Source organism: Nyctibius grandis, chromosome 3, assembly GCF_013368605.1.
Source record: "Nyctibius grandis isolate bNycGra1 chromosome 3, bNycGra1.pri, whole genome shotgun sequence".
Classification (NCBI taxonomy): Eukaryota; Metazoa; Chordata; class Aves; order Nyctibiiformes; family Nyctibiidae; genus Nyctibius; species Nyctibius grandis.
Window position 1 is genome coordinate 69,163,470 of NC_090660.1, and position 14,218 is coordinate 69,177,687.

General features: G+C 34.5%; 1 protein-coding gene across 1 annotated transcript in view; it reads left to right on the forward strand.

Moving 5' to 3' along the window:
- The window catches only part of LOC137661595 (lipoxygenase homology domain-containing protein 1-like), a 192,831-nt gene that overhangs the window by 146,518 nt on the left and 32,095 nt on the right, over positions 1–14,218 (forward strand). Inside the window, 4 exon segments of the mRNA XM_068397201.1 lie at positions 357–489; positions 1,836–1,975; positions 7,170–7,422; positions 12,298–12,539. Coding sequence (XP_068253302.1) covers positions 357–489; positions 1,836–1,975; positions 7,170–7,422; positions 12,298–12,539 — 768 coding nt within the window.

Here is a 14,218-nt window from a genome sequence, read left to right on the forward strand (position 1 = left end):
AAATGTTTTTGCAAAATGGGCACATGCTATTAAGATTGATGTGATTGTATTCATTCATTTGACATTTTGAAATTGCAAGTATATACAGATCAATTTAAACTGTATCCTTCATTGGTTCCCTACAAATGGGTCCTATGCCTGTGTCAATATGCAATGAAGAATACACCTATAAACACGGTGCTGCAAAATCAGCAGCTTGCAGCAACTACTGTAGCTCTTGTTATGCAGAATCAGGTAGCTTTTATAAAGTGTGTGTAGGCATTAACAATAGGAAGAAATGTCAGTTTCTGTTGGGATGGAAATAAGAAATGACATAATTCAGATAAACTAATTTCTTTTTCTGATTCTGCCTGCAGCTTCGGCTAAAAGACCTGGACACTAAACAAGAGTTGGGCTTTCACACTGAAGCCCAATGTCTGTTTGGAGAAGATGGATCTGAGACTGTGACAGAGCTAGCAGTGGTCTGGCCAGACAAGCCACCACTCAGGGGTATGCTGCTGAATTAAAAAATAAATACATGAGCAAATACACACACATACACACGCAAAATTGTGAACTGACTAATGGGATGAACACAATGGGCAAGGCATTTTATACATACTAAAAAAACACTCAAAATTATTTTTAAAGATTCATTCAATATACCTGTGTAAACCATGTGGGATCTTTAATAACATATATTGTTCAAGCATTTCTTCTGTTTTAAAACAACTGGCAGGTATTTTTTTCACTAGGCTACCTACCAATTTGAAAGTCTGAAAAATGCGCAAAGCCCAATTAGTATATTTCTATTGAAATTTTAAAAAACATACTGATTTGCACTCGACGAGGGGCTAAATCACAGATTTAGAAAAGGCATGTGCAAAGTCATAATGGCATGAATCACAAAAATAAAAAACAATTTTTTTTGAGGTTTTCTTCAAGCCCTGTTTCTGCCCCAGAAGCTGTTTCATTTCATCATTGTATTTAAAATATAACATCTTCCTTTGTTCTGATTATATTTTATAAAATATTTAGAAAAGAATTCTCATTCGTTATACTCTATGAACAGAACTCTTAGTTAAAAATTAAAACTTTTTCCATTTAATATCTAACTGAAGGCTAGACTGCAAATGGAAGCATTTCTTAACAGTTGGTTATAACATTTAGTTCTTCAGAGAGCTTACAGAACGCATAAAAAAAGTCCTCTCTCATGCTGCCTCAAGGGATATGTACTATAGAACTCATCAGCCAGAATTCATGGCAAGCCATTCTTTTTGGTGAAGAATAATAACAACAATGCATATCTGTATAAATAGCTGAGCCATTTCTCCTGAACATATTAATTGATATTGCCCATAATTATCAAAATGCTAGACTAAAACAGAATTCAAGTGATCCAGAACAAAAAGTGGATTTCATCTGTTATATCTGTGTTTTCTCTTTGGTAAAATGTTGTTAGAGTTGATAAATCCTAATTCAATTTAAGACCTTTAATACCCACAAGAATTCAAGGCTTTTTACAAAGTGTGATAAAATCAGTCTGATTCTTTCAGCTGATTTCAGTGACCACTGGATAAGACTCCAGAACTATGACATTTTCTTTTTTTGTAATGTAAGCATGGATTGTTGCATTGATTCGTAAAGGACATTTCATCTCTAATGCTGTACTGTGCGTTGTGAAGTAGTTGGCAATCTATATGAAACTCAGGATATTATTGTCAATTAGTATAACTTCATTCCTTGGTCTTGAAATTAATCTTTTACCTAAAATAAATTGGTTTATAATGTTTGGTAGTTACATTGCTAAATAGTCTGATTTGGCACTGTCTTGTGTCACTGATTTTTCATGACAGGAGTTCTTTACTTGATCAGTGTTCATACAGGAACATTGCCTGCATCAGGGACTGATGCAGATGTATTTATCACAGTATTTGGAGAGCAGGGAGATTCCTGCCAAAGGAGGCTAAGACACTCAAATTTTGAAAGAGGACAGGTTAGTACTGAGTTATTTTCCTTACATGTTTGCTTAATGTGTTTTATTTCATTACTTTCTTCCAATACCATATTTCTTTTCAATTATCAAATACAAGCATTGATGTTACACTGTGGTAACCTGTGGAAAAGACGTGTTGCTTACTAAGTATAGACATTTTACCTGAATTAGGATTACGGTTTAAGAATAATCCAAGTACCAATAAATTTAAAACCCACAAACCATCAGTAACTGTTCTTAGAAACTGGAACTGAACCCAATGATATATAACATTCCATGGCTTAGTTTGCAGTTATTTGTGAAGCTGATACAGAAATATCAGGGCTATTTCCTGTGACTGCTCCTTTAAAATCTGTTTTTTTGAAAGATCTGTCCACATGTAGTTGAAAGAGAGGTTTTAAATGTGATGGCTACTATATGTTAATTAATCCATTTATATATAGAATTGCAAACAGGTGAAGCTGCTTGTAAACATACCATGACTTCTCAAGATAAATCCTAGGAGAGATTTTCTGGTTAACATTTGCCGATTACCATATTAATGATTATATCTACACAACATGTTCACACATACCCTGGACTCAGCCCAGATATGACTAGATAAGATTTAAAGAGACTTTTCAATTGATCACTGTATAATAAAGCAGGATCCTCTATACTTATTTCATATCATTTCTTAACACCTCTCATGGCTGAGATGCCATAACTTTCCTAGGCAACCTGCTCCACTGCTTTGCTAGCCTTGCCCTTAGACAGTTTTTCCTTCATTTGCTTTATAATGTCAAAATATTTTTTCGAGCATAGAAACATAGAAACCTGCCATGTCATCCTTGTGTTCCATAGTCATTGATAATTTTTCTTCTATGAATTTGTGTAAACTCTTTTTAAACATGTGATGAGTACCCACAGTATCCTATGGCAGTATGGACTGCACTTGATCTGTAACCTGTGTAAAACTTCCACATACTAGTTTCACCTGATTTCCCTACTTCTTTTACCGGAAGATACAGTGAATGTTTTTTTTTTTTCTGTCACCCTCTCTTTGCTATTCTTCATTTTATAGATCTCTATCCTCTGCACACTTGTTTTGTCACTGTATTGGTCATTGTTCCTTGTGTAGAAGAATGCCTCTTTAATCATCCTACTTACACTTTCCTATATCTTTTTCTGAGTCTTCAGTAGCACATTTGCAATCTCAATAAAAATTTGCTATCATCTCTTCTGCTTCTCTTCTTTCTTCTTTATCAGAATTCTGTTGGCTCAGCTCGAAGTACCCTCTTCAGAAAATTGTTGCTCTGAATGGACTGTGTGATACAGTGTATAGAGAACTCACAGGCAGGACACCTACATTCATTTCTAAGCTCAGCCACTGGTTTACCTCATCATCTGAATGTATCATTTTACCTTTCTTGTGTCCCTCATTTCCCACTGTAAAATGAAGATAACCAATAATTTAGGCAAGAATGAGAAGAAGTAAGCATATATATTTCAATAAAGCTTACGTCCCTTTTTATTTCCTACTGATGAAAATTAAATACATATTTTTGAAATATGCTTAATCTCTCCTTTTCATAGCAATAACCTAGTTCTAGATTCATAACAGTATTTAGTGTTCTGGTACCGAGTAAAATTAGTATACATTGGGAGATATTTAATAATTTGGCCACAGTCTTCCCACCCAAAGTATTTAGGCATGTTTTTCTTTTCTTTTCTTATAGCCTCTTGCAGCTCCCTTTTTTTTTTAAAAAAAAGATGTCATTGTTTGTAGATCCTACTGTCTTAGTCCAAACTGTGCTATTAAAACACAGGAACAGGTTTGTGATGTTGATTGCCTGGATGATATTATTAAGAATACAGGTTAATTCTTGGCATTTTTGAGGGCAAAATTTTATAGGCAATTGGAAGAGTTAATAAAAGACATAAAGGTACATAGTTTGTGACATAACCTTGAGAAGAGGTCTAAAAAGAAATAATTTACATGGCACTTTCAAGCTGGACTTTAATACAGAGTCAGTGACAGCTCTTAGTATTAAAGAAATCAGAGCCACTATATTAAGCAATAGAGAAGAGTGCTGAGTGTCTTCCCAAGAAGATCCTTTGTTTTAGGTGAGCTATTTTTTGTGCTACGGAAAATGAAAGCTTTCTTCAGCTTAGATATTTTGTGTATTCATGTTCTGCATTGCACAATAGGTTCTTGGGAAAGGGTTGAGCAGTGAGATGGCAAAGTGTTCTGATGTACTAAGTTATTTAAGGTAATACATATGAAAGTTGGTGGCAGAGATTGCAGAAGGACTTCACACAGAGTGACTGGGTAACAAAATGGCAGATGAAATTCATTGTAGCTAAATGAAAAGCAGATGCTATGAGGGGGAAACCCCCTAAATTTGCATGCAAAATGATGGTCTCTGAAATAGCTTTTACAGATAGGAAAGTGACCTTGGCATTAGGATAGCTCTGTAATGATGTCAACCCAGCTCTCAGCTGAGGCAAAACCAAAGGAAACCAGAACTGATCAAATGTTTAGGAATTATTAGAAAAAGGAAAAAAACTCAACCATCCCGAAGTAGAAAATATAGCTGTGCTCTCAGGTAAGTTCTCTAGTGCGGATGCATAATAGATGCTGTGTTTGATTCACTTTTCTTAAGAAGTGCAAGAATAATGTCAAGTGATATGAAATGTCTTCCATACAAGGAACAACTAAGCAAACAAGTACTGTTTGGCCTGGAAAAGGAATGATGAGAGGAAGGGAGAGGGAGATAAGAAATATAAAATTGCATAGAGATAATGAGTAATCCTATTTTCTCATTAAATACAAGTGCTCAAGAGCATTAAATGAAACCTGAAGGTGGCAGATTCAAAAAAAAAAAAGGAGGTGGCTTTTTGCACAGTGCATAGTTAATCCATTTTACTTTCTTGCACAAGATGATGCAGATGGTAAAACGTGTGCTGGTGCAAAAAGCCATTGCACATTGTCATGGAAGACAACTTTCCACTGAGGGCTGTTAAGTGCAAAGACACAATCTCTGGCTCAGGAAATCTCTGAACCACAAATTGTTAAAGCCTGAGAGACTTTATATTCATGAAGCATCTCTATATATTTGCCCTGTTTTTCAACTCTTCCCTAGAAATCGGTTATTGGTAGCTGTTGGCAACAGAATACTGGACTAGATAGATCTGCGATCTGACATACTACTACTAGTCTTATGTTCTTTTTACATAGAAGTAGATTAATAAAAAAATTGGAATGAGGTTTTAGTGAGAGTATCTAAGAATAGATGGTGAAAGGAAGGGATGTCAAGGGCAAGCTGTCTTGAGAGACAAGATTATGTCAGCAATATCCCTGGAGAATATGAAATGGACAGGCCAAGAAAACAGAGTTAAGGAAACTTGAGATATTAAAAAAAGGATGTCTCTTGACTGATAAAGGACTGGAATATAAGGAAAAGTGAGGAAGACAGAAAATTGCAACAAAGGGTGAGAAAAGAGAGTAAAGTGGATTTAATTACTGCAGAAAGTAAGGCTGGTTTATATTTATTTAAGTAATTGTATGTCTAACTTTTTCACCAGTTTAATGGGTTAAACAAATGGGGATTGTAATTTTGCCTATCTATCTAATACTTTATCTAAAGCAAGACAATTTAAATAAAATCCTTTTGGCTTTCATTAATTACACTTCCAGTAGTGTGTTTAATGCAGTTCCAAATGTCTTCATACTGAGGGGGAAAAAAAGAATTGTAATGACATCAACCAAAAATACATTCTTGCTAATGCTGAGGGAATAGGCAATTTAATGTATTATTATGAGAATTCATTGATAACAATGAGTGATTATGACCACTGTTGTCTAATGACTGTTAATTATTATCACAAAGAATGAGACTAATGATAGGTCCCTTTTTCAGATAGAGTTAGCTGTGTAGGAACATGAGTATTAGCAACACAGACTATTTCTTCTAAGTCAAGGGTCATGTAGACTGACAAGAAAATTAAAACAAAGAATATAAAGAATAAAATTAAAAAGGAATGAGTGCTCCCAAAAAGTTATTTACAAGATGCTCCTCACAGCTAGATAGTATTGTAGGCTACATACGCATTACATGAAGGGGTATAACTTGCCATGGTAACTGTTTGGGGAGATTGTGGATATAACAAGGTAAGAATGCTGGAAGTCCTAAGGCTGTGATAGGAATAATAACTCTGATGTTTTCTTTTTCTGAGCACATTGTAGAGAATAGTCCAACACAGACAGGAGAATGGACCAGATGACATAATTGTTTCTAAAAATCCTCTATTCCTTTGTTGCTTTCTGGTCCTCATGCTTTTTCCTGCCTGGTGGCAAATTGGTTGGCAACAAATAAAAATTATAATGTCTGTTTCTACTATCCATCTGGGTTTTTTTTAATGTCACCCACACACATGCCCATGTATCTACCCACCCACTCATATTATCTCTTGTACAGAACACATTAATTCTCTCCCTCACATAATTTATTCATCCCAACATGCACTAGTGCAGTTGCCATTTAGCTTTTGTTTACTGGTAGCCGTAGCAATATTTAAACAGATGTCTATTTACATCCGAAGAGCACATCAATTCTTGCCTGTATGCGTGCACAGCCTTAGTTATAGCTTCTAATGCCAGTATCTTCCTTTGTTTGCATAGTCATCAACAGTGTCAGTATTTCTGTTCAAAGTTGAATAATATGACATTTCCCATTTGAAAAATAGGTGTCTTAGAATATAAAAGACTTTGAAATGTTTTAAAATAAAATGCCCTATCTAAACCAAAGTTCAATTTACTAGGCCTATCCTGATATTTGAAGCAGTCCCTTTGTTTCAGGTATGAGGGATTGGTTGAACTTCAATTTTCATGAGACTTTTGCAAGTAAAATAGTGATCAGAGGTTTCTTTCTATTCAAAATAGAAAGTTAAAAAAAAGAAAAAAAATAGTATTTTTCATAATAAAGCCTGGGATGCAGTGATCATGAACAAGGAAAAATGTATATATTCAAGGATCCACATATTTTCTGAACAGGGTCTCCAAATATGAATGTCAGCCTATAATATCCTTCTGAAAGGAAAAGATACTTCAGCATTGAACGGAATCTGTCTTTCCAAACATAATCTTCTTAAAGACAGATAATAAAATATAAGGTTAATCAGTTTGCTATTCATTTTGCCTTTACCTTCTCAGGTTTGTATTTGTGAAATGAGAGCAGTAGACCTTGGACAGTTAAGCAAAGTGCTTGTTGAGCACCATAATGTGGGTTATGGATCTGGATGGTACTTGGACCACATCATCATCCATGAATCAGGCAAGACTGATGGCCAATACGCATTTCTTTGCCAGCAATGGCTAGACACTGGAGTTGGTGATGCACAGACAGAACGAATGTTGAAACTTCTTGGAAAAGTCAGGAATGGGATGTTGACAGGAAAGATTCATGGTAAGGTCCAAAATCATAAAAGCTCCTTCCAGCTTTTGTTTTAATTGTAATTCAGATTTTTTTCAGGTTATTTTTAAGACTAAAACCAAAATACAGAAATAATATAGCTTAAATGTGAGTTGCATCTCTCACACAAATTATATCTCCAAATACTTTCCAGAGCTGGTAAATACATTTATAATGTTCAGGGAAGAAAGACTAGAGCAGAAGGGAGATATTAAGTGATGGAGGCAATGAAGGAACTATATATTCAGTTGAGGCTAGAAAAAAGCTGAAGCAGAAAGAGGTAGGTTGTTCCATATGGCAGTCAATGCAGAGCAGAAGGACCCTGCAACAGTGACAAAATCGCAAGAAGAGATACAAAAACTCTTTTAGCAGAATGAGATTTTCCCTTATGTTCATACATTTGCAAAAAAGCATTTGCTTTTATTTGCAGTTTTCTTTTTTACTTACATCAATGGCACAAGTTCTTGCAAACAGTTAGTTGACCTGAACCCAATATTCTATTCAAATTGTTTAATGAAAAAAGACCAAAATTCAGAAACAACTTAAGACACTGAAAACATGACAAGTCTTTCATGCTTTGCCAGGGTACTGGATTTCTTAGCTCTCCCACATGTCTTTTTTGAAGAAGTGTAAAATGATGGTTTGGGTCCATTTATGAAATCTGAATCAGAACTGGTAGACCAAACTATGTAAAGTTTAACTAATCTGAAGGTGTGAATTTGCATTCTAAATCAGCAGTTTTGTAAACTGATATTTATTAATTTCTATGCTCATGGATATTTCATTTTATGCTCAGAGAGTTTTATATTACACATAGTTGCAGACACAGTTAGTAGTATGTATCCTCATATTTAGCTACCTTTACTTAGTCCACTAGCAAATATCTTATATCATCTAAGGAAATAGAAAAATAATGTTGCTGAGACAACAGAACGACAGAATACCATGAAAATATAAGCACAGGATGAGCAGCTAGAGTAATGAGAATTTCAGAATAAGAAACAGTTTTATTGCACCACTGCAAGTATTCCAGGTCTCTAAAAAAGTAGATTCCATAGGTGCCCTACATAATCCATAGAGCGAGGCAGGCTTCTCCTGAGGGTAATTCAGAGCAGAAGCCCAAGGCTGGTCAGAGTCTGTCGCATCTTTCTTCACTGATAATAAGAAAAGTGAGAGAAATCTTGCATCCTTGTTTATGCATGTTAATTAGTGTCTGAACATAGCTATGTAAAAACATTTCCCTTCCTCTGTTTCCCACGCACACATAGTCCTCAAAAATCAGAGTGCAGACTTGCTAATATTTTCCAGTCTATGATTATTAACACTCAGCTCAGAATCTATTGAAAATCAGTTCTGGACTGGGTGTATAATAACTTTAGAAAGAATATGACAAGTAATCAGAGAGCCTATAAGGAATGGAGAAATAAAAGACTGATCAGCAAAGAGCGCCATACCTTAGAGGTCAGAAAGTATATGGATACGATGGGACTTACTAAATGTCAAACTGAGTCAGATTTTATAAAAGAATTAAAACAAATAGTAAAGGTTCTTCAACCATTTGCTTATAAAAAGAACCTGGAAAGATGTGTAACTATGCAGGAACAGAAGAGTGCAGACTGAAGGTGATGTACGTAAAATCCCTAAACAAATTGAATACTTTATCTCTGTTTTCCTTAAGGAACTGTAATGTTAGCAAGGGAAGCAAAACCAAAATTACTAATGGGAATGAGGTTATCGGAAATCACCAAATATGAAATGTAAATAGAACTTTGAGTTTCGTATAGTCAAACAGTGACAACCAAAGGAGTCATTAGCCCAGAATATTGAAGGAATTGGGAAATGAAGTGGCAGATCTAGTAGCAAGGATTGAAAACAATTTTATGAGGATGAAAGGTATGACTTGAAAATGGCGAAGGTAATAACCTTCATCTAAAAACCAGAAAGCACAATGCAGGTGACTATAGACCTAGTAATGGGTCACATGCAAACCTTTATAACACACTTTGAAGAAAGAATAGTAAGATAAGAGAGGCAAAGAGGAAATGAGAAGGAATGCATCATGTCTTTACTAAAGATAGATTGTAAAACTAAGTTGATACTCTTTAGAAATATTTTCCAGTAAGAGAAATGTAATGACATCTAATCTGTCTAAATTTCAGTACTGAATTTTATTTGCTTTTTGGGGAATTACTAGGTAATAATAAGAAAGTGGAAAGTAGTAGTAAAAGGAAGAATTGTAAAGAGCTGGAGAAGGGAGAATGAATATGCTGATGAAATCTGTTGGTCCTACAAAGCTGAGAGTACTGTCAGGAGATGAAGAGGTTGTGAGATAAACTTTGAGAACTGGAGGAACGCAATGGAACTGAACTCTGTAGCATGAAGCTTCAATGCAGTTAGGTGTAAAATGAACTAAATATTTGAACTCTTACTTCTGGTACAGGTTCCTAATTTCCATTGACTTTTTTTTTTTTGAAATTAGGAAATAAGTACTAGCTAAGATTCTAAAAACTGTATTGCATCTGTATCCCCTTGTCTTGTAATGATTTCTGCTACCAGAGTTCATCAGTAGGATATGACTAGGAGAAATACCTGGGTTTGTTTTATGATCGCAGGATAATAAGATAGTAATGTGATGAAACTGTGGGTAAAGCAATTGTGACCCCACAATGTATGTAGGCATTATCAATGAGGATAGAAAAGAATTAACGCCACTATAGAGAAACAGTGATATTTCATCAGGAATGCTGTGTGCAGTTGTGGTCATCTCTGTCCAGAAGAACTGGTTCAAGCTGGAATAGCTGTAAAAAAGATATGATGACTGGAAATATGGCAAGTCTTTGCTGTAAAAAAGATATTGACAAAACTTGACGTATTCAGACTAGCAAATTAAATGCTCAAAATGGACACATTTGTGATCTATCAAATTAAAGGCAGCTTACACATCAAGGAGGGAAAAGAGTTATTTAAGCTAAGAGACAAAGTTGTTTCAGTTGTAAATGGGTTTCAACAATCCATTAATGTCACTCTGTGAAAATGAAAAGATTTCTGAGAAAGAAAGAATGAATTTTTAGCATAGCTCTCTTTTAGACTTAACTAAAGAGAAGAAAAGAAGTTTAATGTAGCTGCTTTTAAATTGGATCTTGACAAATTTATCAGAGATTATACAATACAGTTAACAAGTAATAGCAGCATATGCTGCTGGTATGATCCAACAGAGATAGTCCTTCCATTCATTCTTCCTAGACAGCTATACAGTGATAGTTCAAAGGCTTAGTATTTCAGTACTTAAGGGCTAAAAACCCCTTGGATTATGTCACAAAGAATATGATAAATTTTCATTTGACTTCCATTTTTTATGGTTATCATTGGTTTCATTTATATTTAGTGCTCATAGACATGAACAGTGTAGCTATTTATGATTGTCCGTAAAGTCATAACACCTGAACTAATTTTAGATTAAGGATGGTGAGTGCTAACGTTTTACCTTCACCAAATCCTGAATTCATAGCACAGATCCTCACTTGTTCTAATGTAATAAAGATTTGTTTGCATTAGTTTATAGTAGGAGATAAAGATTTGCTTGTTGTGGTTAGAAAGCTGGACTTCACAGGACTATGGACATAAACTCAGAAAATCATTGTTTCCATTACTCAAATACCCTGTTTTACAAAATAGCTATTTGAAATGATTAAATCCATACTTTTCCTCACTTTGCATAAACAAAGCTAAGTTATCTTAAAAAAATGGTCATGCTCAATTCTGCACCAGCCCAGGCGACCAAAGCCTCTCTGTAGGAGTAATGATTTTTTTAAACGAAAACTATAAGTTTTGATAGCACTTAATTTTCCATATATTCTATTAAGATGAATGAACATGTTAAAGCTAGCTAAATCAGTGGGATTTTTTTGATGGGTACAAGTTTCTGATCCTGAAAATTGTCTTGTGGATTGGAGGTTTAACTAAATATTCATTAAGTATAGAGTTACAGAAGTTACTCAGGAGCCTACCTGATATCAATCTGTAGTCCTTATGAGTCTTCAGGTGACTGCCAATTAATCTAAAATGTTTAAAAGACTAAGTGTTTCAAACCAGACCTTTACTCTGAACATGAGCTACTATTCTTTTTCAGTATAATTTTGCCTTTTTCTTTTTTGTAAAGTAAAACTGCTGGGTTTGAGTGTTTTTCTGTGTCCCTAAAGTATACAAATTTATGTGTTGTTATGTAGGACTATTTTTAATCTCTCACCAAACCTCACCTTTTTACAGATGAAATGGATAAAGTTCTTTACCTTGCTGGCATGATAATTTTGGTGACCTGTGATAAAAATATCACATTTAAAGCTCTGAAACAGTTTAACCCATCAACATCTTGTTACAGAATGTATGTAGCAAAATTTAACATTCTAGTTTATGTAGCTCCTCAAAAAGTTAAAATTAAAAAAATACATCCCTCGACCAAAGGCAAACCTTATAACTGGTACTCTTTAGTAGAAAATATGCTGATTTTGAGTGGTGATTAGTGAGAAAAAAAAATTGAAATCATCAGAGGAGACATCTATGAGGGGAAAAATCAACAGATTGGCATGGGTCATCTTAAGTCTCTAATATGGAACTGGCAGTCTTATCTGCATAGTGCTACTGGACTGACCCATCTCTAAAGGGTCAACTAGCAGTACGGAAGGGCTGGTGTCCAAATCTGCTTCTCACTAAATCAATGTTAATGGGTGAACGTGTTATGTGCCAATATTTTAGCTCAGTGCAAAGGTGGAAATGGGTTTCTAGTCACTCACTAACTCAGCCTGTTACAAATTGCTGTGTTATTTTGAATAGTCAGCAAACCCATTAATTTTTTCTGTTTTGTTTCAACAGGCACTTGGGATGTCCTTGTCACAACTAGTGATATTTCTTCTAGTTCCATGAATCCTAGAATGTCTCTAACTGTATGTGGTGAAAAAGGTACCTGTACTTCAGTCATATTCCCCAAAGGATCCCTTAAAAAAAAGCAGATTTATGAGACTTCAATTGAACTAAATAAGAAATTCAATACTATATTCAAAATGCGCCTAGAAATGGAAGAAGCTGGAGAAGGAGAGACTTGGCATTGCCGTGAGGTAAAAAATAAAAACTAAAGCAATTACAGATTGTGTATTTATTTATTGTAAAATTCTCTTTTTTCATATTCTGTGGTTACTGCTTCCAGTTTCCAGTTCTGTCTGAAATGACATAATTTTAATTTACAAAAGCAAGCGCATCTGGTAACACCACTTGTAGAGTGATAACTTCAGAGACTGCTCAATATGGTTATTAGGATAGCTACAGATAACAAAAATCTTGTAAATGTAGATGGATTTCTGGAGGGCATATATACAGATGTGACATCATCTATAGCATATCCAGTGGTCTGTTTTCAGAACTGTAGCCACTGGCATACATTACAGTATTTACATAACTCCAACTTGGCTGTTACATGTTGTAGACCCAGTGATCCAAGACAAATAATTAAGCCTGACACTAGGAATGCCTTTTGATGAAAATACCTCCCTTTAAGTTGGCATGTGAAAAAAAAAATTATTAGTAAAAGTCACAATCTTTCTTCTGATGTCCAAGATGCTGAAGCTAAAATCTGACATCGCACTGAAATTGCTGTGGCACTTCACTATACAAAAAATATCTTTATCCTCTTATACTGGCAAAATAAAAAGAAGTCTAAGGGAAAGAATCATCTTCTTTCAAATTGCAAGCACACTTTTGCCCATGAATGTTTGTATTTTATTCTTATTAAAAACTAGATTAAAAAATAATTTTCCTGTCCGATACATGATATTTGTGAGCTGACCTCCCTGACATTTAACTGATAGGCAGGTTGTTAATTGCATCTTCGTAGCCAGATGAAATAGTCATCTCACAAATCTATTGATAAAATTTAGACTGCTTCTTGGATATTGTAGCAAACAGTGGATCACAGTAAAAATTTCAGAATAGAAACTGAAACTTGGCAGTTGAAAACAGTAACATCTATTAGTCTGCTTTACTTCACTAGCTCAGAACAATGACTCAAAGCTGAGTTAGAAAAAAATCATTATCATTTATATAGGTAAGGAAAGGATGCACATTTACACTAGGTAGGCTTAGAAAGAGAAAGAAAATAAAATTTTCCCTTCTTTGAGATATATGTAAATTATCGGGGTTTTAGGAAGACATTTCCTGTGTTATTCCATGGATTTTGTAGCAGAACTGTTTGAATCCTTGGATGAAATAACTAGGTTGGTATAAGAGGTGGATAACATCTGTTATTAAAGACAAGTTAGCAGTCTATTTACACTGCTGGTTAGAACCAGGATGGTCATTTCTATGCTATTTTATTTTGATTTTACAAGACTGCACTTCATAGACAGTCTGAGATTTCCCACTTCTATCACAAGTAAATGCATGTGCAGTTGGTTGAATTCTGTATTTAGATTCAGAATTCACTTTCATAACCATAACTGCAAAATAATTATCTTGATGTTTTTGAGGAAATTGAAATCACTATAATATCCAGAACAAAATTAATTAAGATATGCGCCATTTCTGAAGCATACAATAGCTAACATCTTTATCTTGCTTCTTTCACTTCTTGAACAAATAAAGCACAGTAAATGAAATCTGTTTTTCAAGAAACTGTTCAGGAATGTAGATGTTAGTATGAAAGGGAAATCGTATTAACATTATACTTTACACTTTGTAAGAAATCTTTTCAATGTGTCTGTCATAATGAAAAATAATAGGAGTCTTTTGAAGACAAAAATAA